Source organism: Myxocyprinus asiaticus, chromosome 4 (assembly GCF_019703515.2).
Source record: "Myxocyprinus asiaticus isolate MX2 ecotype Aquarium Trade chromosome 4, UBuf_Myxa_2, whole genome shotgun sequence".
NCBI lineage: Eukaryota > Metazoa > Chordata > Actinopteri > Cypriniformes > Catostomidae > Myxocyprinus > Myxocyprinus asiaticus.
In genome coordinates, this window is record NC_059347.1 from 33,638,137 (window position 1) to 33,663,394 (window position 25,258).

A 25,258-nucleotide genomic window follows, 5' to 3' on the forward strand; every position below is an offset into this window, starting at 1 on the left:
TTATAAAGTAAAAAGTAGATTTTTACAGTTTCAGAAGGTTAATATCAAGTTTATGATGTTTATTTTACCGTAAATGTAACAGATTTTTTTTTTTTTTTTTTTTTTTTTTTTTTACAGTGCCAGCATTGTCATATAAATTACAACAGTTTTAAACTGTAAAATTTACAGGTTGCTCTGTAAAGTTGTTTACATTTTTTCTGTATGTTTTACATAATTATTCTGGCAACCACAGCTGGCAGTTTTTTTTTTTTTTTTTTTTTGTAAGAACAACAGGATTTTTTTTACAGTGTAGAAATGATCATGTTTTTGTTCATGTGGGGCTTCACACAAAGAGTGAAGACCCCACACAGGTCCATCACACATACAGTTTCCAAAAGTCAGTATCATCCAGTGTAATATGGTATAGCGGTCACATCATGATACAAGTCAAATTAAATAAACACAGTAACTGAAACTCTTAAAAGGTTTCCTGTTACAACAGCTGAAATTACAGTATTTCTGTAAATCTCACTCTTTACATTTAGGTTAGGCGGAAATTAAAAAATGTTCAGTGATTTCTAACTCATCATAAGGAATTGGTTTGCTGTTTCAGTATTTCAGCAGAGCTCTTCTAGTACAGAAGCAAATATAAAAGAAAATCTATGTGCAATGATGCCTTTAGAGCTATGGTGACCAGATAGATGGCCATGAGAAAAATTGGGATGCACAAATACTACAAGCATGGCACAGTGAGTATCATATTGGCTCTCACGTGCATTATCAACCTGGTAGTTTTGAAATTGTTACAATGAACAAGATTTGAGAACAAGAAAAGTCTCTGCATCCTTGTAATACCTACACACCCCTACACTTTAAGAATTACTTCAATAAGCCATAACACAACAGTGCCTGCCCACCTTTTCAACGGTCTAGGTTATGGAAGTATTTTTCAAATTAATTTCTTCATATGGATTGCAAAAATTGCTCATTAAAGAGACAAGAACCAAACCAACCAAACTAAACAATACAATACAGTGGATCTTTCTCTGCATGATAGTGTAGTTCTTCACTTGAAATTCCATTATGATTTTTTAAACTAAAGTCGGAATAATGCAGCCTGGAGCCTTCAACAAAAATATCTTCACTTCCTGACAATGCAATACATTCCATGTCAACTGCTAGCCTATAACTATGAAAAATGTTTATTTAGTGCAAAATAATAATAATAATATTAATAATAATAATAATAATAGTGGTGCAGAACTATGTGAAAATGTAAATAAGTGTAAAAAATAATGTATCAAATTACATTATTTAATTAGGGCCTATACATAGAAACACAACACACTGAAATATATAAAAATTAACAAATGTAAATATAACATGGGCCTAATAAGTATATACACATACCTCTTAACAACCCGATTATTTTGCAGATTAACTGTGCATATTTTCAGTTTGTGTGCACTTCTTGCATCTTATTTTGCAGATTAACTGTGCATATCTTCATTTTGTGTGAACTTCTTGCATATATTCACGTTTGCAGTGTCTAATAATGTTTCCCAGATTATTCTTGAGAAAACGTAACAATCCTTATGCTTTGACAAGCATCTGATATCCAAAGTGTGTTAAACACAGTAAGCCTCAAAGACTCAAATGTAGTCACAAAGTAATCTTTTACATTACTTTTTTCTGGATATCTTTCTAATGGGATCACTTTTCAGCACATTTCTGTCTTCAGTAGCTTAATATACAGTATGCGGTACTTGAGTTCCCAGCAATGCATGGGAGCATGGATAAATTATGCAGATTACTGTATAGTGTATACAGTTGTAACGGAGTACATTTGTAACACTGTGAATATTTCCCTTCTCATGCAAGTTCAAAATGTTATTATTAGTGTGCACATTTGCATTAGCAGTTTGTATTTGAAGGATGTAGTCCACATTATTGCTAAATTATTAAAGAAAATCTGTTTTGGGGAATATTTTATCATTTATCATCTTACTCCTCTTTCATTTCGAATAAACATTTACTAGTGATGGACCATGAAAGGAAATTTTGTCTGTTGTTTATTTGTCTAATTTTGGGACATGCTAGGATGCAGAGTCACTGAAAAAAAACATCAGGCAAACATGCAAGGCGATCAGCAGAGGACAACTGTACCCGTGGCATAAGAAACATGGTAGTAAATGCTCCTTCTAGTGCAGAGGTGCCTAAACTTTTTCCTACAAAGGGCCAAAAATCAAACATGTTTGGGGGCCTGGGGCGAAAATAAACGTTGCATTATATCAAACTGTATTATATAAAAATATAAAAGTTGTTCTGGTTCCTGTCCTTTAGGATTTCATATTATATACTGTATATATATATATATATGTATATACAAACACACTCACAACCACTTTATTAGGTACACCTGTACAGCTACTTATTCATGCGATTATCTAAACAGTGCAATGCATAAGATCATGCAGATACATGTCAGGAGCTTCAGTTAATGTTCACATCAACCATAAGAATGGGGAAAAAATGTGTTATCAGTGATTTAGACCATGGCATGATTGTTGGTGCCAGACGGGCTGGTTTGAGTATTTCTGTAACTGCTGATGTCCTAGGATTTTCACACACAACAGTCTCTAGAGTTTATTCAGAATGGTTCCAAAAACAAAAAACATCCAGTGAGCGGCAGTTCTGCGGACAGAAACACCTTGTTGATGAGAGAGGTCAATGGAGAATGGCCAGACTGGTTCGAGCTGACAGAAAGGCTATGGTAACTCAGATAACCCCTCTGTAGAATTGTAGTGAGCAGAATAGCATCTCAGAATGCACAACACGTTGAACCTTGAAGCGAACAGATGGGCTACAACAGAAGACCACGTTGGGTTCCACTTCTGTCAGCCAAAAACAGAAAGCTGAGGTTGCAGTGGGCCTACCATCTGTGTACCTCAGCAGAAATCCAGATTTGTCAGACCAGGCGATGTTTTTCCACTCTTTAACTGTCCAGTTTTGGTGAGCTTGTGCCCACTGCAGCCTCAGCTTTCTGTTCTTGGCTGACAGAAGTGGAACCCGACGTGGTCTTCTACTGTTGTAGCCCATCCGTCCACTTCAAGGTTCGACGTGGTGTGCATTCTGAGATGCTATTCTGCTCACTGAGGTATTTTAAAAAAAAAATTTGTTTGTGGTCTGGTGAAGAAAGAATGTCATACTCATCTGGGATGGCATGAGGGTAAATAAATGATGAGAGAATTTTCATTTTTGGGTGAACTATCCCTTTAAAATATTTTTTCAAGCACATGAAAGAGGAATTTGTTGTAGTAAAAAAAAAAAAAAAAAAATTAAATGCTGGTTGGATGGTCATGTGTTTTGCAAATAGCATTGTTTTGGTCAATAATAAAATTCTTATATAATTATTTATAAACATAAAAACAGAAGGTTTTTCTAATTTTGCACTCAGTTGTATTAGTAAATTCATAAACGCATAAATAAAAACCATTCATCTTTAATACCTTCCTTTTACATTCCTGTTCTGTCTACGGTCAAGTGGCCTTACAGTGTAAATACGCCAGTTCGTCTCTGCAATACTTCAGTGTTATATCGTCCTCTAGTGGACGCTACGTTATAACACACCCGCGTACCATTCTGCTTCTCACACAGATTCAAAATAACTGTCCTTCTTTTGTTAAAACTTTTATTTAATCAAATCTATCAGTTCATAAAATATTATTCAACTTATTTATATTTCCATATATAGCCAATATAACAACTATTCTTCTTATGAGCCTGTCACTGGTCATGTGTCTTAGTAAATTGTTAAGTTGCACAGAAAAAAAGACTCCATAAAAACCAATGGCACCAGATTCAACTTTAAATAGTGAGACTAGTAGTATGCAAGTTTGCAATCAATCAAACTTTAGTAACCAAACAACACACAGCTGCAGTTCACCAAGTAGCCAAGAGCGATGCAACCATATTCATTTTAAGACAACTCTACTATACAAACATATATTTACTAACCGACACCAAAACTGAGCAACGTTAATGTTCCACTAATATAAGTCTGTAAACAAACACCTTACAGTTACAGAGTTGCAAACTAGTTGGGCATGCTGTGTCCAGAGGCTGTGTGTTAGTTAGCTCAGTCCAGTGATATTGCAAACTGCAGCGCTGGGATACAATCACAGTGTCTGATGTGTTCGATGTTGATAATTGTCTCTGTGATGATGATGGATGTTGCCATGATGATGAGGGTAACTGTGGAGAAAGGGATGCTCAATTCCCTCATTCTGCAAGTCTTCCTGTTTGTGGAGACCATGCAATTTCTGCAACAACTCAGCAATGAAGGCCTGAACACACACACACACATAATGTTTGAATTTGGATGTACACACATTAAAAATGGAGTTTACTTAGCAATTAATATTTGTAAATTAGTATATATTACAATTTAGAGGATGCACCTTGGATAATATATCTTATCTTAATAGATAAATGTTTTGTAAATAATTAAGTGTTATTTTTTATCAGCTTAATACCAATCACTACAAACACTTATTGCTTTTAAACATTATTCTGCTATCATGTCTAATCAAAAGTCACAATCCACCCAGTGCTGATTCCCATTATAGACTAATCATAATTTTCCCGTCTATAGAAGCTCTGTTCCCATAATTATAAATAGCATATCGGTATTAAACACACTATATATACTTCTGGAAAGTTGACATGTCCTGCTGTGTGACATGCTCTACTCCAGCTAAAACTATTTTAAACCAAATGTTGTACATTATTTTATTATTATGTTACAAGACCTAAGATATATACTTTCCTTTATACATTCATATAAATTTTAACCTTAAATCTTGATGCTGAAAAAAAAAAAAGCATATGTTATGCATCAGGTACCCATATGTTAAACCAAATAAAACCAAATGTATTGTTAATTGCTATGAACTGTTATCAAATGAAACTTGCAGAAATGATCAAGATTTATCTATGGGTTGTTTAAAAGTTCACCCAAAAATGAAAATTCTTTCATTTTTTACTCACCCTCATGATATCCCAGGTGTGTATGACTTTCTTACTTCAAGAAAAATATCTCAGCTCAGTAGGTCCTTAAAATGCAAGTGAATGGAGATTTCTCTTTTGAAGCTCCAAAAATCACTGACAGTCAGCATAAACGTCATTCATAGGACACCAGCTGTTAAATTAATGTCTTCTAAAGCAACAGGATTGGTTTTGGTGCGAAAAAGACGTTTCCGTTCTGCAGAGGTATGCGTGTGAAGTAATCGCACTGGTATTTGAATCAAGCGAGAACTGACGCAAGTGCATCACGGCCGGAAGAACAGCGCTGTTTACAGTGAGGAGCAGGAATGCTGTACAGTTGCTTGGTTGGTTTTGGTTTAGATCTGTATTGATCTGTTTCTTTACTCACACAATGGTGCGTTTGTGTACTCATCCTGGATCTCTCAATAAAGTGGAGAATGTGAGATTACATCTGTATTCACGGCAATGCGAATGTGTCACACGAGAGACCACTTGGACTCCACCCTCTCGTGAAATGTTGACTTATAGTTAAAAAGTACTTAAATATTTATCTTTTTCGCACCAAAAGCGATCGTGTCGCTTTAGAAGATTTTTAATACTTTAACCACTGGATTCATATCGATGAAGTTTATGCTAACTGTCTGTGATTTCTGGAGCTTCAAACGAGAAATCTCCATTCACTTGCATTTTAAGGACCTACTGAGCTAAGATATTTTTTCTATAAATGTGTTCTGGTGAAGAAAAAGTCATACACACCTGGGATATCATGAGTGTGAGTAAATAATGAGAGAATTTTCATTTTTGGGCAAACTTCCTATTTAACTACACTACCGGTCAAAAGTTTTGAAACACTTGACTGAAATATTTCTCATGATCTTAAAAATCGTTTGATCTGAAGGCGTATGCTTAAATGTTTGAAATTAGTTTTGTAGACAAAAATATAATTGTGCCACCATATTAATTTATTTCATTATAAAACTAAAATTTAATAAAAATTAAAAGAAAAGTTTTTGAAATTGATGACTTTGACCAAATAATAAAGAAAAGCAGCCAATAAGTGCCCAACATAGATGGGATCTCCTTCAATACTGTTTAAAAAGCAGCGTGATGTCATGAGTAAATTTCTGCAAAATCTAGGCAAAGGGTGACTACTTTGAAGATGCTAAAATATAACACAGTTTTGATTTATTTTGGATTTTGTTTAGTCACAACATAATTCCCATAGTTCCATTTATGTTATTCCATAGTTTTGATGACTTTACTATTATTCTAAAATGTGAAGAAGAAAAAATTATAATAAAGAATGAGTAAGTGTTTCAAAACTTTTGACCGGTAGTGTAGCTAAAACTGAACTCATAAATACCCTCTGCTGACAGTATGTTTGTGTTTGTACCAGTAATCATTTAATACGTTACACTGTTAAGCCTCACAACCTTGAATAGTCAAATTGAATATGGTGAGAATTTCGCTCTGTTATGTCTCACACATAAAACTGATTACAGAATTTTATTCAGATGTTAGTGTTCTGTGTATTTATGCTTTTGTGTGTGAGGTCAGTGCTCCACTCTGCTGATACTCCATGATGTGTCAGCAATTCATTGACACAAACACACAAGCATCTGTACATACATACACATGCGCACACACACACACACACACACACACACTAACCAAAGGGCTGAGAGTGAACATTGTTTTAGAACCCTAATGAAAGAGTGTCTTTGTACTAATAGAGAGCAAAAGGGACATGGGGAGACAGAGGGAGAAAGAGAGTGAAAGAACAAATGACCTTTGTGAAAACAAAAAAATAGAAATGAGTGTCAGCCACTGCAATGTCCCTTGGAGAGGGAGAGAGAGAGAGAGAGAGAGCCCATAGAGGGGTACAGAGGATGAGTGGACAGAAAGATTGAAACAGAGCAAGAAAAACTTTAGGACAAAGACAAAGAGAAGGATATACAGAAGGAAGAACAGACAGGACAGGACAGAAGGACAGAGAGACAGAGAAAGAGTACCTCAGTGCTGCTGGGACAGGTTTGCAGTAGCACCTGTGAAACAATTAAAATGAATTAAATTAGATCATTCTTGATTGTCAATTTAAATAACTTAATTCGATAACTTCATAAAGAGTCAACTAAAGTTGTGTGCAGTTGTGTACAAACAGAGGAGAATATTAATTTAAGTATAATGTTCGGAGTGCATTTTTGATCTAGGTGAATCGATAGGGAAAGGCATATGCCGCCTTCAAGTGCACCAAGTGAACCTACTTTCAAACCGGGCATTCTTTATTAAGACATGTCATGCGTTCAAGTCGGAAAACAAAATACGAAAGAAGTCAAACTAAAACGAATACAAAATGAATGATGGCAAAAGCTCTTTTTCTGTTTTACTGGTGAATAAGCATATGTGACGGCACCTGCATAATTTTTACACTACCTATATTATTAATTAATGCATGGTATCTTGCAAATTATTTATTACTTTGCATACAACAATCTTAGAACGGTGTCATTAGTTGACGATAAGATCTGTCATATAACAAATTTAGATATTACAGAATTTAGATATAACTTTAATTAATTAATTTTATTTAACTAAACCACTTTCAAAATCATTGCTTTCCATCATCTTTCATGTCAACACATCCTTTTCAACATCAACTCGGCAGCTTGGCTGTCACCTAGAATTCCGAGTTCCCCAATATTAAATGCAATACAATAGTTGGTTATTCATGTGCTCCAAACTTGTAATTAGGATATTTCTGACTCCACTTGAAGGCCACATAAGCATAGGATGTGGTGTGAGTGACAGGGAGGATTATGGGACCTGTAGTTTTTGTGCTCGCTCGTCATCACTCAGGAGATCCAACAAATCATCAATCTTCACCTCCTCTGGCATGTCCTGCATCATAAATACACACACAATCACCAAAGAATTTGAGAACTAACTGTGCCATAGAAACTGTAAATCAAAATACATTGCACATGAGAACTGAAAGCTAAAGTACACACTGTTTACAAAAAAAATATTAAGAAGTGAATAATATGCCACTGCAATACTGACATTATGGATAACTATATAGAGTCTACTGTAGTGTTACAGGTTACTCCAACAGTTAAAACTGAAAGGACAGAGCTGGAATCACTGCACAGGAGAGACTTCAAATGTTTCATTTCATGTCACAATTATCTGTTGTTTTTAAAATGACAATATCAAATTTTCGGTAGCCTTGCACTGTAAAAAAACAACAACACTAAAAAACTATAAAAACACGCGTGCACACACACACACACACAAAGCTTCAATATTCCATAACCTCAGTGGGAAACTTTCTCCTACACATCAGCTGAATCCCATGAGCCACAGAGGAAATTGAGATAACAGATCACGTATGAAACAAAATTCCCGAGAGACATCGCTGTTCTCTCTTACTGTGGGACAGCTTCATAAAACTGCTCATTCTCACTGCACACACAGCTTATGTTTCAACTTCCTGCTTGTTGTTGTTGTTGCTGACTAGTTCTCATGGGGTGCCCATTTAAGGTAGCTGCTGAAACAAATTATACCCTGCTGTAATTGTGGGACGGAAAGCAGTTTCTCAGGAGGTCTATTTATCTTCACCTTTTATGGGCAGCCAACTAGGATCACTGAACAACTAATTTCTTTCTCTTCACAGCAACCATCACACACTCAGACAAAGGCTGTAGGCTTTCCTATTGTTTATTAGAAGATTAATAAACACTTAAAGAGCAAAGTTTCCCACTCCATATAAAGATACCAAGGTAGACATTTGCACATGACATTTTTCATGTTAGATTTGGGGGGAAATATTTTTACAAGATGCAAATACATACTTTTCAAAAGACAGAAATGTATGAACCAGCATGTCTTTCCACAACAGTGTTTGAAAACACTCGCATCACGTCCGTTCAACACTGTAATCAGTTTTCCATCACTCTGCATTAGTTTGTCATATCAAATGACATTAAATCAACCTGTAGCCTCTAGCGCAGCCAACAACACAGCACCAGTTGCACCTGTGAGGATGCGCCTTAGGACACTCACCTTGCCCTCGAATAGCTTGTCAAGCGAGTCGTCGATCCATTTCTCCACGTCCAGCCTTTTCTGGAGCTCCTTGCGGTTGTATTTTACTGTAACTCGCGCTTGTCTCTTATGCAGATTCATGCCGTGCTCTCGAGCGGTGCCTAACCCCGGGGAATGCGCAGGATGTATCTCCTCTAACCCCGGGGAATGCGCAGGATGTATCTCCTCTAACCCCGGGGAATGAGCGGTATGTGTCTGCTCTGCCATGTTTCATGTGCCTGTGCTTGTCTGGGAATGATCGCTTGGAGGAGCGCACGGACAGAAGAGTTAATTGAAGGTCATGCTTTGACTCTAGTGGATTCAGAAATAACATATTTTGCTGAGGCGGCACGAAATATATGGCATTACCCCCATTCAATGCATTTGTGGGTTAAAAAAAAAAAAAATTATAATATATATATATATAAAGACCAAGGCGAAATCTAGATGCTTATTCTTATTTATTTATTTTCAAGGAAAATTAACTTATTAAAATTGTATTAGTTATTTACATTTTTAAGTAGTTTATATATATATTTTATTCAATTCTAAAGAATTTCAGACACACTGAAAATGAAGGTTTTGGGTGACTGTAAAAAAAGCCTGTATAACAGAAATATAGACAATTTCCATGTTTGGTGGTAAAATATGAAATGTCTCAACAACTTTACCCACACAAACACACAAACACATACATATAAGTACAATGGACTAGGATATTTATTTATAAAAAATAAAAATAAAAAAATGTGATAAACTTGTCAGATTACAATCTTATGTACTCTATACTGCCTATGACAACATATTTCTATATTATTCTATGCAGCTATATTAGTTGTTCAGAATGTACAGGTGTACTGAAAAAAGAAAAGTTCCAGGTCCAAATACAATAAGAAGTGGTCCAGGACCATTGTGCCCTTGCTGTGAACAGGGTATCTAACCTAAGGTTGCTCCATTAGGACTGTCCTTGTATTGGGAATGTCCAAGCACTGTGGATCTAAGCATCGGCTGACTGATAACTACACATAAATATAAATGTGAACATAGTATGTAACATATATTTAAGGACAAAACAAATGGAAACCGAAAATAATCAATGCACTGTATTACAAAAATAATACCATTGTTAAATGCATTGAATACCATAGTAAACACATATGGGTTAAATAGGATCCACATATGTATTCTAAGGGTAGTGATGCAAATTCTCTTAGAAAAAAAAAAATGTTATACTAAATGTTAAAAAAGCCACTTCACATGATAGAAGACACCTTAATTGAGGAATACCTTGACTGGCATATCATAATGATGCCCTAAAAACTAGACATGAGGTTATTTATGACCCACATACTGTATGTGTTCTAGGGTTAATCAATGGTTTGGGGACACATGACAAAAAGTACATTAAAAAAATCTGTGATAAAACATATCATTTGCATTTTGGAACATTTGTCTTCAGAAAGAGCACAGAGAATGAGGTGTTTCTTATATAATTTATTTCAGTCTTTCATAACAAACTCATATACAAAATAAATTAACATAAATTCTTTACACAGACAAAACAATGATTGAAAGCAAAAGTACAAAAATGCAAAATAGAAACTTAGGCATAAACTTAGGCTTAAATTAATGGGAAATGGCAAAAGAAATAAACATTCATTATACATAAACTCCTTTAAAAATCTGTTTTCAGGTAATTTAACACAACCATTGACACACATTTCCCCGTATCAGTCAAGAAAGAAAACACACTACTTCATACGCAGTACAAAACTGGAGGAAAACCTTCCCCTTTGGTCTTAAGAACATAGTTTAATCATATTCCTGACTGTTCTTTTTTTTTTTTTTAAACACCGGTTGCTGGCAGATAAAGCTGTGTAGAAACATTCTGACAAACATACAGTAAAATAAAGAAATTAAGATCACATCTGTTTCCTTTTGGGAAAGACAAAAAACAAAAAATCAAAACAACGTTTTTGACAGTTTTTATCAGTTTAATACAGTAAACTGTGCCCAGAGTTTGACTGGAGAGCACCTAACCTTGTTATGCTTCTCAGTTTTACTAACACGTTTCAATTCTCTTAGAGGTATTTACTTAATTAGTTCTCTTTTTATAGAGTTATTTTAATTAATTTATCTTTGTATAAAGATATCACTTCTCTATCTATAGAGTTCTGTAACCTTAGTCTTTTTCAGCTTTGAGGGCTCTGTGTCTGCCTTCATATGAAAACAGATTCAGAGTCAAGCACACAGCGGTGTGCATGTTGGTTTTGTTTGTTTGTTTGTTTTTTGGTTTACAGAGTTTTCCACCTATACAGATGGCAAAGGTCCAATCCCTTATTCAGTTGTTATTAATACATACTTCATTCATTCATGCATTCATTCATTCACTCATGCATTCATTGATTCATAAAGATCAAAATAAAAGCAAGTGCTGCATCCAAATTCGCATCCCTGCATGTGAGTGTATATGCGCACATTAGTGTGTGTATGTATGAGTGTTTGTGAGTTTACAGCCATTTACACACATGTATGCATGTGTTGTCTCATCTTAGCCCTCCTCCAGCACTCCACAGGAAGTCCTGCCCAGCAGGCAGTGTGTTAGAGCCAGCCAGTGAGAGACTGAGTCTGCCCTCAGTGTTGCAGGGTTTCACCTGACTCACAGAGTGACTGAAGTCTCTGTCATAGGGATAGTGCTGCCTGTCTAAATTATTCACTGTCTCCAAATCATTAAACACAGAATCGCACAGCTGCTGTCTGCGCAGCCTATGCCTCCTCCTCTTGATCACAACCAGTGCAACACACACTCCCAAAAACACAGCCAACACACCTAACACACATGACACTGCCACAGCTGAAGGTGAGGTTTGCCCAGCATGGGGAGCCATCAGCTCCAAACCTGCCTGCACAGGAAACTCACAGGTCAGTCCCATGAACCCAGGCACACATTGACACACTGGCCCTGTGAAGTGTGTGAAGCATGTTGCTCCGTGTTGACATGGGTTTGTGAGACAAGTGTCTGCTCGGAGGCTGCAGTTTTTGCCAGTGAAGCCCAGTGTACAGGTGCAGGTATAGTCGTTAATGCCGTCAATGCAGGTTCCAGCATTTTGACAAGGATAGCGAGCACAATCATCAATGTTTGTTTCACATCGAGGGCCAGTGAAACCAGGGCGACAACGACACAGAGCGCTAGCACCCAGATCCACACACTCACCACCTACAACAAGAGAGAAACCGGAGATTAGATATGACTAGGTGCAGAATAGAGGAGCATTCCACTGCATACTGAGCATGTAACAGAGACTGTAACAGTTGCACATGTGCGTGTGGATGATTGCATAATTTTTTTTAAAGCTGCAACCATTAATTACATGGCTCTCTGGCATACTTTTATATCTCTTTTATCAGTCTCTTTCTTCTCACATAATTAAATAATTTCAACTCAAATCAATATTTCATCTCCATTTATCTATTTATCTGGTAATTAGCATGTTATAAGGGCCAAGCGGGTTAATGTACAGTCAGATGGACATTATCAGGAAGACCCCTCCACTTCATCTGATCACCCTGTCTAGGTTAATTTTGTGATAATGACCGGCTGACTGTACATAATGCCTTACTTGTGTTATTTAATTCAGTCTGTCTCCAGTCAATCAGCTCACAATTAAGTCAGTGTAATGTCAAATTAATTTTGCTCAAAGTTTTGTTGATGCATATTAAGAAAACTAAACACACACATACACAAACTCTATCTCACCATTAGCGCATGGTTTGTGGCTGCAGCGGTCAAGTCTCTTCTCACAATTGGATCCAGTAAAGGTTGGGGGGCAGCGGCATATGTAGCCACCAGTGAATTTCTCCTCACATGTCCCTCCGTTAAAGCAAGGGTCATCTGCGCACGTCATCGCAATGATCTCACAGTTCTTCCCGTAGAATCCCTGTGGACATGTACAGGAGTAATCATTCTCCAAATCCTGCAGTGAAAGAGAGAAAAATACATATATTAATGAAGCATAAACAATAAAGGTGTAAAGGTCTTAAAAACTTGAATGTCAATCCAAAGATGGGCAATAAGCTTAAATTCACAGGGCCTGCAATTTTTTTTTTTTTACCCCCCCCACCCCCACCCCTCAAATCATAGGGCTTGGAATAATGTTTCCAATTGTTCCCCAGTGAAGAAAGCCCTGACCCAAAGTGCATACAATGCACATCTGATCATATTTAATTAACTTAAATGATAAATTATTAGTGTATGTCAACGACCTGAAATGTTGTTAAACACAGAGTATGTGTATACTTATATGTACTGTATGTATAAAAGACCCAGTTCACCATATGCTTGAAATACTCTTCAGTGTTAAAGGAATATTGTGGATTAAATACAAGTTATGCTCAATCGACAGCATTTGTGGCATAATATTGATTACCACAAAAAATTATTTTGACTTGCCTCTCATTTTCTTAAAAAAAAAAAAATAAATAAATAAATCTGGGTTACAGTGAGCACTGTCGCCTCACAGCAAGAAGGTCCCTGGGTTGAGTCCAAGCTCACCCAGGGCATTTCTGTGTGGAGTTTGCATGTTCTCCCCGTCTTCGTGTGGGTTTCCTCCAGGTGCTCCGGTTTCCCCCACATGCTCCGGTTTCCCCCACAGGTCCAAAAACATGCAGGCTAAGTCAGCTGGAGACTGTAAATTGCCCATAGGTGTGAGTGAGAGTGTGAATGTGTATGTCTATGTGTGTTGCCCTGTGATGGACTGGCCACCTGTCCAGGGTGTTTCCCTGCCTTCAACAGCTGGGATAGGCTCCAGCACTACCGGCGACCCTACATAGGACAAGTGGCTATAGAAGATGGATGGATGGATGGATGGATGGGTTATAGTGAGGCACTTTCAATGGAAGTGAATGGGGGCCAATTCTTTAAAGTTAAAATACAAACTCTTTCAAAAGTATAGCCACTAAACATAAACAATATGCGTGTAAACACGATTGTAGTGTGATAAAATCACTTAATAACCTTTCCTGTGTAAAATATATAGCCAATTGTACAACTTCACTGCCATGAAGATGTAATATCAAAAACTTCTAAAATCAGGGTACAATTTTACAACTCAAATAATACATGAGTTTTAACAGAAGAATTAATGTAAGCGCTTTCAAAAAACATTATAAGCTTCACATTTCTGCCTTTCAAACCCTCCAAAAATTGGCCACATTCACTTCCATTGTAAGTGTCTCACTTAATCTTGATTTTTGCTCCTTTTTTTAATTTTTTTAAAGAAAAGGAGGAACAAATTAATTTTTGTGGTAATCAACATTATGCCACTAATGCTGTGAACTGAGCTTAACTTGTATTGAACCCGGAATATTCCTTTAATTTGCAGATAAAGGAAACTGTGTCTCACTTAAACTGTGGCATTATTCTGAATTAAAATATGTATGTGAAACTTAAATGCAAGCATATTGTTAATGGTGTCCATCACACCATTAACAATATGCTTGCATTTAAGGTTCACATACATATTTTAATTCAGAATACTTATAATAAATATCTATTTAAGAAATCTCATCATGGTCAGACTTACATTGCAACTGCCGCCATTCTTGCAGGGGTTACAGTCACACTCATTAATCTCCAGCTCACAGTTGGTGCCACCGTATCCTGGCCGGCAGGTGCAGGTGTAGCTGCCTTGTCCAGTGTTGGTGCAGGTGGCGCCATTAGCACAGGGCTTGTGGTTGGTACAGTAGTTGAGGTCCTGGTTACAGAAGAGGCCGCCCCAACCCTCCTTACATACACACTGCCACGGCTGTGAGCAGGTCCCATGCAGGCAGCCAGGGTAATGTACACACTCATTGCAGGATGGCCCTTGCCATCCTAGACGACACTTACACTCACCGGGTGACTCACAGTAACCGTGTCGCTCACTGCAGTCAGAAGAGCAGATGGCTGTGGGAGGAGAGAGAGAAGGCGGGGGGGGGGGGGGGGGGGGTTACACACACCACACACACACCACGCCCCCTGGAGAGGGCAGATGAATGGGTGTGTTAAATGTTGAGGCCAGCAGCTGGTGAGCTGACAGAGGTAATGCACTCTTTTGTATGTGAGATGTGGACAAGCGTGCACACACACACACACACACACAGAATGACTCTCTCGCATGTATCTGCTGAGCTTCTTTGTTCAGCTGAACAAAAGAAGAGCAGAAGCTCTGGAGAAGCTGCTCAGCTTCCATCAGACACACACACACAAAGATGAGGTCCAGATAAGGGGGATGTATTGTGGCTGCTCAGGTTCCAACACACCCACCACATCATACACATTCACACTCACTTATAAATACAGAGTGATCAGAGGGGGTGGACCAGACATCAGACCAGACATGGTCTCCCAAAGGACTGAACAGATCTCTGACCATCTGACAAACACAAAGACATACAGGCAGGTGCTACTCACGGTCAGAGCAGTAGTCTCCCTGCCATCCTTGCATGCATTCCCTGTTCCCATTCTCATCACAGGTGTAGTGTCCTAGCGTGTCATCACGGGGACGGCAGTAATCTGAACATGCCTCGCCGAAGTAAAACTCATCACAGAAAACGTGATACGAGTAGCGCAGCTCACTCTGCTCGCCAAAATGAACATCCTGCGACCAGTCTTCCCCAATTGCCAAGCGTCTTCGTGTTGCTAAACGACTAATCAGGTTGTTTTGATTCTCTGTAGTGGAAAAAAAATGGTAAATAAGGAAAATGAATCCTGAAGTATCTCTTAAAATAAGATTAAAATTTAGTAATGTATCTTCTTTGCTTTCCATCAAGCTGCTATAAGACCTCTGAAACAGGGCGACTCACCTGTGTAGTCATGATGCTCTTTGGGAGACTCTGCAGTCCATGCCTCAATAATAAGAGAGAATGTCCCCTGAAAGGAATAAGAAGTGTCAGTATATATCTTAAAAACTTTGGTCAAATTATATTTGCTTATTCTGGATGATGAAACTGAGAAGCTAATCAATAACTAAACATTCTCTATGGTCTTTCCAATGAACTGACATTTTCAGACTGCTGTTTTATATGGTTGTTTATCCACTTTTGTAGCCTATAGATTTACATGTTAAGAGGCAGACTAACACCTGTGTTATGTCTTAATGGCTTATAGGCCTATATATCATATTAATCATTAACTCAGATCAGCTTAATAAATACACCAAGAAACACCAGGTATACCTAATAATTAAATATTGTTTGTTACACTTAGGGGCCGTTCACACCGAACGCGTTATTGCGTCATTTTGTGATGTTTTAAAAATGTTTTATTTGTAAATATGAGCTAGGTGGACGTTTTTAGCCGTTGAATCGCGTTTAAAAAGAACGTCAACTTGCGTTCTGTTCTATTCGCTGCGCCAAGGTTTTTTAGCGCAAGAATGTTTTAGTCTAAATCTGCTCTATAATATTACAAATGTCAATCAACTTTACCGGCCACTTGAAGTGGAAGGGCACTCGGATGGCTGCGCTGTTAGCTATAGAGCTCTGGTCCGCCCGGAGGACACTGGTCTGACCCGTGCCGAAAGTGCACGGTGGTTCGGCGGAGATGACGTCCTCTGAATGTTTGAGACAAATCCTGAAAAAGATGTTGCAGTCTCGCGTCCTCCTGCAGAAGCGGCGTGTTGTGCTGAACGAGTGAACTTTCAATTCAAATACACCCGAGGAGGCCACCTGTCCAAGAACAGAGAAACCACAGGTGAGTAGCCTTCTACCTCTTCTGATACAAATAAACAACACACTTCAGAGATAAAATGAACAGATAGAATAAATGTAAGTTTTGATGTGGCCCCTTACCAGCTGTAAAAACGACAGAGCCGTCAGGCAGTACAAAGACAGATGCGCCATCTCTCGCTCAGTGTCAAGTTAATACAAAAGTTTCACGCGGGTATCTTCATCCGTTACTACCAAAGCTTTAATAAGTGTTTTGGGGTTCAAGAAAAAAAAAGAAAGAAAAAGTTATATGTCTTTGTTTGAAATCCTTGACACATCCATGTAAGTCCACTGTGTCCTCCTCTCACCTCCGTTCTTCTGTGCGGTTGGTCTTCATTGAATGACTTCATGAATGGGTCCCGTTATATACGTCTTGCTCCCCTCCGCATGACGTCAGAGAGGCCGTATGGCGTAATATCGGGCTGATTAAATTGATCCGCGCGATGTGGCAGCGGTGTTGATGGGGTTGGAGAAAGCCACATTGCTGTTAATATCAACACAGGGATTTTTAATTACAGCTGTTGACCAGATGGGCACGAGTTGCTGAAGTATGCAAACATGTTCCCGCAATTTTTTTATGAAATATTGTATTGTATTGTATTTATTGTCATGATTTTGTGAAATAGCTAATCCAACCCTTGAGTTCACTTGTTCCTTTTTAGATGGTGGCACATTGTGGAGTGTGTCCTGTATACCGGTATTATATTAGTTCAGTTGTCAAAATGTTTGTCGCCCACGTTAAATTTCAGTATAACCTATTCACATTATTAGCACATTGCACTTTATAGCTAGGCTACTATTAGCATATACGACTTAATAATTATGGAAGAATTGATTAAGATTGCTTAGTAATGTATATGTTTGTGTTTATTAAAAGGAATATTTTTACTGAAGTTCAGTATAGGCTATTGAGGATACACCCACACTCAGATTTATTTATTTTTTTTAGCTTATATTTAAGATACATTTCATCAAATTGAATTGTGTAATTATTAATAAAATAAAATTAATACAACTTAAATACTTAGGTGTTTTTAAAACACTAAAATGCGCAAATCTTCAAATCACTTTTTGAGTCCAGCAGAAATAGAAAGTGTCATATAAGCCTACTAAAAAGTTTAAACCCTTGAATTTCATCAGTGTAGGCTACATGAGTTTTTGTTGCTTACATTACTAATTATTATTAAATTATAAACTGCCCAACCATTTTTATTTGTAATTATTTTTTTTATTTGTATTTATTCTTTTATTTATTTGCTTTGGTAATATCAATATGTTTAAAGTCTCTCAACTGATAGCAACAGTTTGAGAAAGTATCTTGTAGGTTTTGGCAGCCTATTAAAAGTTTGTTTATGATTTTATGTTATAGCCTATTGCTTTCACTGTTTTTGCTCTTCATATCTACTTTTCCCTCGAGCGCACGTTTCGTTTTTCAATCCTTTCCTCCCCCAACACACACACACACACACACACACACACATCCTTGGATTGGGCGGTCACATTGGCGCGTGCGGGCAGGGGGAGGCCATACGTTTTTATTTGCAAGGTTCTTTGTGTATGCGGGCAAAAATGTGTGTGTGTGTGTGTGTGTGTGTGTGTGTGTGCGTGTGTGTGCGTGCCTTTCTTTTGTTGTGTTTGTGCATGCAGACACGTGCAGATTTCTCGGGAGGATGGGTGGGGAAATATCATGATGGCGCTTTTGTGTGGGTCAACGCCAACAGCTGTATGTTAACAGGCGGCACATGGTCACTTATTGTCCGCCTCAAACCGCCCGGACTCACCCAACAATCTGTTTTAATCAGGGATGGATTACCCAATAAAAAACTTATACAATAAAGGAAACACAAATAGCAGAGAACAGTTTAAACTGTAAGCGTATGTTCTTCAATTTTCATATAAACTGGATGGACTTTTCTTTTTCTTGTGTATTCAAGGGTAAAGCTGAAGTTGTGAAGTCCGTGTGTGTTTGCGGTCAGTTACGCACGAGCTTGCTGTTGTTATGGTAATGAGTGACGCGTGCCTCAGGGCTCTTTCATCAAGCCATAACAACAATGCCTCTCTTGTAATGTCTTTTAAAATACCTCATAACAAATTGCTCAAAGACCACGGATTCTTGTAAATAAATATGCCTATACAAATTGTGTAAAGTTAATAATCAGTCAGGGAAGAAGTTCCCAGTCATATCAGAAAACCAATAAAAGCTCATTCACTAGTGGTAGTGAATATTGTCACTATCACTAGTACTGACAATAATAATAACATGTTTACTTTATATATAGCGCATTCAGCCAATCCTCAAACATAAAAGGACATATAAACAAAACAAGCAAACCAAACAATATAACAACGAACACAATATACCTACTACAAACAAAAACAGAGCCCAAGTCAAGAGTATGGTTCAGACCGTGATCCACCAGAATGAGTGCAAGATTAAAGATAAAATGTTCAAACAAGACGTCAGTGCTGGAGTCATGAAACAAACTGCTTCTAACTGCTGCTCTCACTAAAAAACCGGCGCGACATCGAATGGCAAGTGTGAGCACAAGGCGGTGTTTAGCGGGGCATATAGCTTGAGAGCACAGTCTAATGCGCAATTCGTTTGGATTGTATACAAGAATGTCCATTATAGGGGTGTGTGTGTATTATGAAACAGATAAAAACACAGACTAAAAGTAACAAAACAGAAGATAAATAAACATATTCGGTGTAAAGCGCCAGCATTTGGTAAACAAACTTCCAGTATCCAGGACGATGGGTGTCAGTATAGAGTCCAAAACCACAAGTTCTACTGGGACCGGTGGGATGAGTAAGAGCCAGTTAAAATCTTACTTAGTGCACCTTTAATGTCAGTGTGTAACCTTGTTGTTTTCTTTGGGAGAGAATGACAGATGTGTCGAGTGAGAAAAAGAACAATAAGCATGATTGCATGGGAGGTTGAGATCAATAAAATTATAAAGATTGATTAAATTCTACACCAGATGACGTTAAGGTAGCCGGCACCCGTGCAATACATATAGGCATCATTTCTGTGGGTCTGTGAGCTTGTAGGTCTTCAGGAGATACACAGTTGTCTCTAGATAAAACATACAGTATCTGAGTAACGTTAGTTATGCACAGGTCCATACAGAATCTGTGGACTTATTTCACATCTGCGCTGATTTTTAGGGAAAATCTTTTAAGTTTCTAATTTAAAACATAGCAAAAAGTATTACATGGACCTAATAGTACTACACTCTTATTGGTAGCTAAAAGCATCATGAAATTAGCCAAAATATTTCATAAACACAACATGTAAGGAATGGGAAATGCGTAACGTTTACGAATGACAGATCTTCTGGGCTTGTTATGCATTTATTCACTGTAAAAACTTATTTGAAAACAGATATAATGGCATGCAAGAAAGTGTAATCTCTAAATGAGAGCTGACAAATGCTAATAAGGTAAAGGCAATTGACACATATGGTCTGGACTGAAAGCTTTTTAACAAGATTTTGGCTTTGGAGACCCCTGACATCTGCAAAGAGAGATAGAGAACCACTTTTCTAAAGAGGCGGTCTCAACACAGCATTCAGAGGTGCTTAGCTAGAGAGGGTAAACAAGTCAACAAAACAGAAAAACTGATAATCATCTGATAAATGTGTTCACTGTCACAGTTTATTGACAGTTTTACAATTCAGATCTGAGACTCTAGCCAGCATGATAGACTTTATCTTCTTTACAATATGAGTTGTAACTCACTGATTTTTCTTTTAGACATTGGACAAAACGAGGCCACGGAACTATATAAAGAAAGTTTTATTTGGCAAATGGAATTATTATGGATTAAGCTGTTAAACATGTTCAGCAGTCATTAATGTTTTTGGTGCCTCATCCTGCTTCTTTCTTTTTCTCACAAAATACATATAACATTGTATTAACTTAATGTGTCAACACTATCAGATACAAACATGATATGTACTGTTGTAATCAAGTATTCATTAAAAATAATGATGGACAAGCATTCACAGTTTACAGTAAAATTGAACTGAGAATCCAGGATGTTTTCAAACTGATTGTGAGCTCTGTCTACCGAATTGTCAGCACTGTTGGGCAGAAATTCACACATGTATTAAATGTATCCAAATATCCCAAACAATTTCTTTACAATTAGGGTGATGGAGTTGATATAACATGGTTGGGACACAGAAAATGTATGTACAGAAAATATATGAATGTACTATAAACTCAGTGGAGACAGTGTGACCTTTCTGATTGTGTACCTGCTGAAACATATTTTTTATAATTGTATTTATATTTCTTAAGTTTAATACTTCTAAACTAACAGGTTTTATTCAATTAAATTAGTCCAAGTAGAAGATCCTTGAGGTAACAATTGCAGGTACACTTTTTTCAGTTTAATCTATGTTAAGTATTGATTTACAGACTGAGGACAGGTGGTTGGTGGAGGTGGTGTATGTGTGTGAGTGTGTGTGTCAAAATGTTGATAAAATTAACTTTCTTGTTAACATTCATCACCTCTGATTAATTTCAAAGTGGAAATGTTGATACATATGAGACTTTTGAAAAGTAATTGGTAAAACGTTGTGATGTTTTGTCCTACAGCTCAATCAGTGAGTAATTAAAATGTTACTAAGTCTTTATAACACAACACAATGCCTATTTGGCCATTTAAGATCCATCTACTGTTCATATTGTCAAGTCAACATAGTTTCAAAGCAGCTTTACAGAAAGATGTGGCACCAAAATATATATGAATACTTCTGATCATGTTCAACAGAATAATCCAAAATAATTCCTTGCTACATTAAACATATTAAGCAATCACTCTTGTTCCAAATCTAAGAGGATCGTATGATTGTCTCAGCATATTGTGAAATCATATTTTTACTACAGCTCACATTTCAACTTTAAGAAGTGCACTTTGCTAGATCCTGTAGGACAGATCCTAAGATGGATGTATTTTAATATAATTTATTAAATAGGCCAATTATTCAATCATCCTTATTCCAAATTTAAAAGTAAGGGTTATGTTTATCTCAGTATCTGATTAAGAGAATGAGTGTGTGTTTGGTGCAGATGGGCAATGACTGATTTGTGTCTTGTAACGTGTGTTGGGGGAAGGTGGTCCCTTGGGAAGGGACACAAGCGTGGCAGGAGCATGGGAACTCCAGAACACCCCTCACTCCACATACATCCATTTATGACCCCACATCCAGATACCTCAAATCTCCATGAAAACATATGTGCAGGCAAACAGGCCTGCAAGAAAAGACACAGGCCAATTTTATTTTTAAACATTATTTGTCACCCCATACAATACTCAGCACCCTAACTTCCAGCTTGAGATGATTTCTTGAATAAAAACGGCACACCTTCTCTGAAATAAAATAAAATACTGGCACATATACTTGACCACACATTAACATAGGTTCATACACAGTGATGTCCATCCATAGTCCTCAGACTTGAGTGAACATACTCCACAGACCAACCTTGGACATTCATAAACTTACATCACCCTATCCTCAGTAAACTCTATAGTTGACACTCGACCCCAAGATCTCCACACGTCATGGTATCTGCTTGCCCTGAAGACTAGCTCCCCTAGGACATCACACACGATCTGCCTACATTAGTGACCCATACCAGGCCAGCATCCTGAAGAAACACACACGCACACACACATACTAAATATCGAACTACATCTGTTGGCCTTTGAGCCCTTTGGGGCAACAGACCAGTGCTTTCATACACACACATGCACATACATACGCGTACCAAATCTGCCGGCCTTGAGGGAAAAACTGACCTTTGCCCGATGATCAAACTATTTAAATGTGTGCAGGATCGGAGCTTGAGTGGGTGTGTATATGTACAGCTGCTGTGTTCAAAGTAAAAATGGGTGGTAACAAAGGAATGATGACAGGAATTATCTTACAGAAAACAGTTTATTTTAAGTTTACTTTTTGAAATTATGCCCAACACAAGAAACAGTTCACTCAAAAACGAATATTCTGTCATCATTCTCTCACATGTTGTCCCAAACCTGTATGATTTTCTTTTTTTCTGTTGAAAGATGATGTTAGGCACAATGTTAGTTTCAGTCACAATTCAATTTGATCACATCTTTTTTTCCCTACAATGAAAATGAGGGGACTGAGGCTAATGTTCTGGCCTTTCGTGTTTCACACAGAAATTAAAAAGGTTTGAATGATGACTGACACTGCCAGTTTCTAACATTCTGCCTAACGTCCTTTTGTGTTCCACGGAAGGAAATCATACATTTTGAACAACATATGGGTGAGTAAATGATGACAGGCAGGTGAAAATAGAAAACATACACCGATCAGCCACAACATTAAAACCACCTGCCTAATATTTAATACTATCCATTCTGTCTTAAACCCTATGAGAGATGCTTATTTGAACGCTACTCAAGAGAACTGTGACGAATATTTAAACTTTTTCACTCACAAAATCGAGCATATTAAAGGTGCTATTGTACCTTCACAATTTGATCAACCACTAATACCTTCCCCATCCAGCTCTCCGACTCAATTTGATCCAGTTTCATCAGAAATGTTAGCAGATGTAGTCTCCAAGATGAAGTGTTCCAGATACAAACTGGATATTCTATCGCCGCGCCTTTTTTACAACTATTAGTTCCAGTGTGATAGCGATAGTTAACAGCTCCTTAGCTAATGGAGTTGTTCCAAACAGTTTTAAGCATGCAATTCTACATCCTTTGTTAAAAAAGCCTTCTTTGTATCCGGCAATACACAATAATTATAGGCCAATCCCTAAATTGCCTTTTATTTCCAAGATCTTTTCAGTCTGGCTTCAGACCCTTGCACAGCACTGAATCTGTATTGCTCAAGGTTACTAATGATATTTTTCTCTCCATGGATTCAGGCTTACATGTTGTCTTAGTCTTATTAGATTTTAGTGCCACGCTCGACACTATCGACCATAACATTCTTTTCAATCGTCTCGAGTGTAGGGTTGGCATCCAGGGTATGGCCCTCCAGTGGTTTGCCTCCTATCTAAAAGATAGGACGTTTTCTGTGAATGTAGGGAAATTCTCTTTTACATCAGCTCATTTATCATGTAGCGTTCCTCAAGGGTCAATTTTAGGACCCTTATTATTTTCCTTGTATATGTATATTCTGAGCTCTATTTTCCAGACGTACAGCATATCCTATCACTGTTATGCTGACGATTCCCAATTTTACTTAACAGTGAGCTTAGACAAGAAGTGTTCATTTGATAACATCCTAAATTGCTTCGAAGATATTAAACATTGGCTGGCAAACAATTTTTTTTACAATTAAACGAAAGCAAAACTGAAGTACTGATTGGCTGCCCTGGCCTGGCTGCCCAGTTAGGTCCTCTGTTGTCAAATGTACAAGATCATGTAAGAAATCTTGGAGTGATTTTAGATTCATCATTACTTTTTAATAAGCAAATTAGTGCCATTATCAAGGGTAGCTTTTTCCACCTGAGATCTATCACTAAAGTCAAACATTTTCTTTCCAGCAAAGACCTGTAAATTGTGATCCACTCTATAATTTCATCAAGGTTAGACTATTGTAACTCATTGTACATTGGCCTCCTTCAAACTGCGTTATCCCGCCTACAGCTGGTTCAAAATGCAGTAGCTAGACTTTTGACAGGGTCAAGAAAGAGGGATCACATTACCCCTGTATTAGTGTCTCTACACTGGCTTCCCGTAAAATTCAGGGTCGATTTTAAAATTCTGCTTTATGTTTACAAGGCACTATCTGGTCTCGCACCCAAATACGTCCCTTTCTCCCCCACCAGAGCACTCAGGTCTTCTCATCAACTTCTTTTGAGGGTTCCTTGTTGTCGCTATAGATCTATGGGTGATCGTGCCTTCTCTGTGGTAGGTCCTAAACTCTGGAATAGTCTCCCTTACCATGTGAGGTCAGCTTCTTCAATAACCATTTTTAAATCCTCTTTGAAAATGTATTTATATTCTTGAAATCTGCATTTCAATAGGACTTTTTAATAGGTTAAATTAGGTAAATACTTGCGGTTTTTTAAATTCTATCTATTTATTATTATTATGTATATAATTCTGTTATTGTATATTTATTTGATTGATTTGTAAAGCACTTTGGGTCAACTTCTGTTGTTTTTAAATGTGCTCTATAAATAAAGGTTGACTTGACTATGTAGGTCCCCCTCGTGCCGCTAAAACAACGCCAACCAGAATAGCATTCTGAGATGATATTCTTCTCACCACAATTGTACAGATAGGTTATCTGAGTTACCGTAGACTTTGTCAGTTCGAACCAGGCATTTCTGTCCTCAGAACTACCCCACACTGGATATTTTAGTTTTTGGCACCATTCGATGTAAATTCTAGAGACTGTTGTGTGTGAAA

General features: G+C 37.5%; 2 protein-coding genes across 2 annotated transcripts; both read right to left on the reverse strand.

Moving 5' to 3' along the window:
- Positions 1–3,081: 3,081 nt before the first annotated feature.
- LOC127439472 (protein phosphatase 1 regulatory subunit 14A-like) lies at positions 3,082–9,371 on the reverse strand. Its single transcript, XM_051695674.1, has 4 exons — positions 9,088–9,371; positions 7,849–7,923; positions 7,038–7,070; positions 3,082–4,325 (listed from the first exon to the last, which is right to left on the reverse strand). Exons 1-4 carry the CDS (start codon positions 9,331–9,333, stop codon positions 4,158–4,160), a joined length of 522 nt encoding a protein of 173 aa, XP_051551634.1. The 5' UTR covers positions 9,334–9,371; the 3' UTR covers positions 3,082–4,157.
- Positions 9,372–10,628: 1,257 nt separating this feature from the next.
- Positions 10,629–17,143, reverse strand: LOC127439589 (delta-like protein B). Its single transcript, XM_051695772.1, has 7 exons — positions 16,933–17,143; positions 16,570–16,809; positions 15,949–16,015; positions 15,557–15,814; positions 14,688–15,049; positions 12,863–13,079; positions 10,629–12,322 (listed from the first exon to the last, which is right to left on the reverse strand). The coding sequence occupies exons 1-7, from the start codon at positions 16,981–16,983 to the stop codon at positions 11,652–11,654; spliced, it is 1,866 nt and encodes a 621-aa protein (XP_051551732.1). The 5' UTR covers positions 16,984–17,143; the 3' UTR covers positions 10,629–11,651.
- Positions 17,144–25,258: the final 8,115 nt, after the last annotated feature.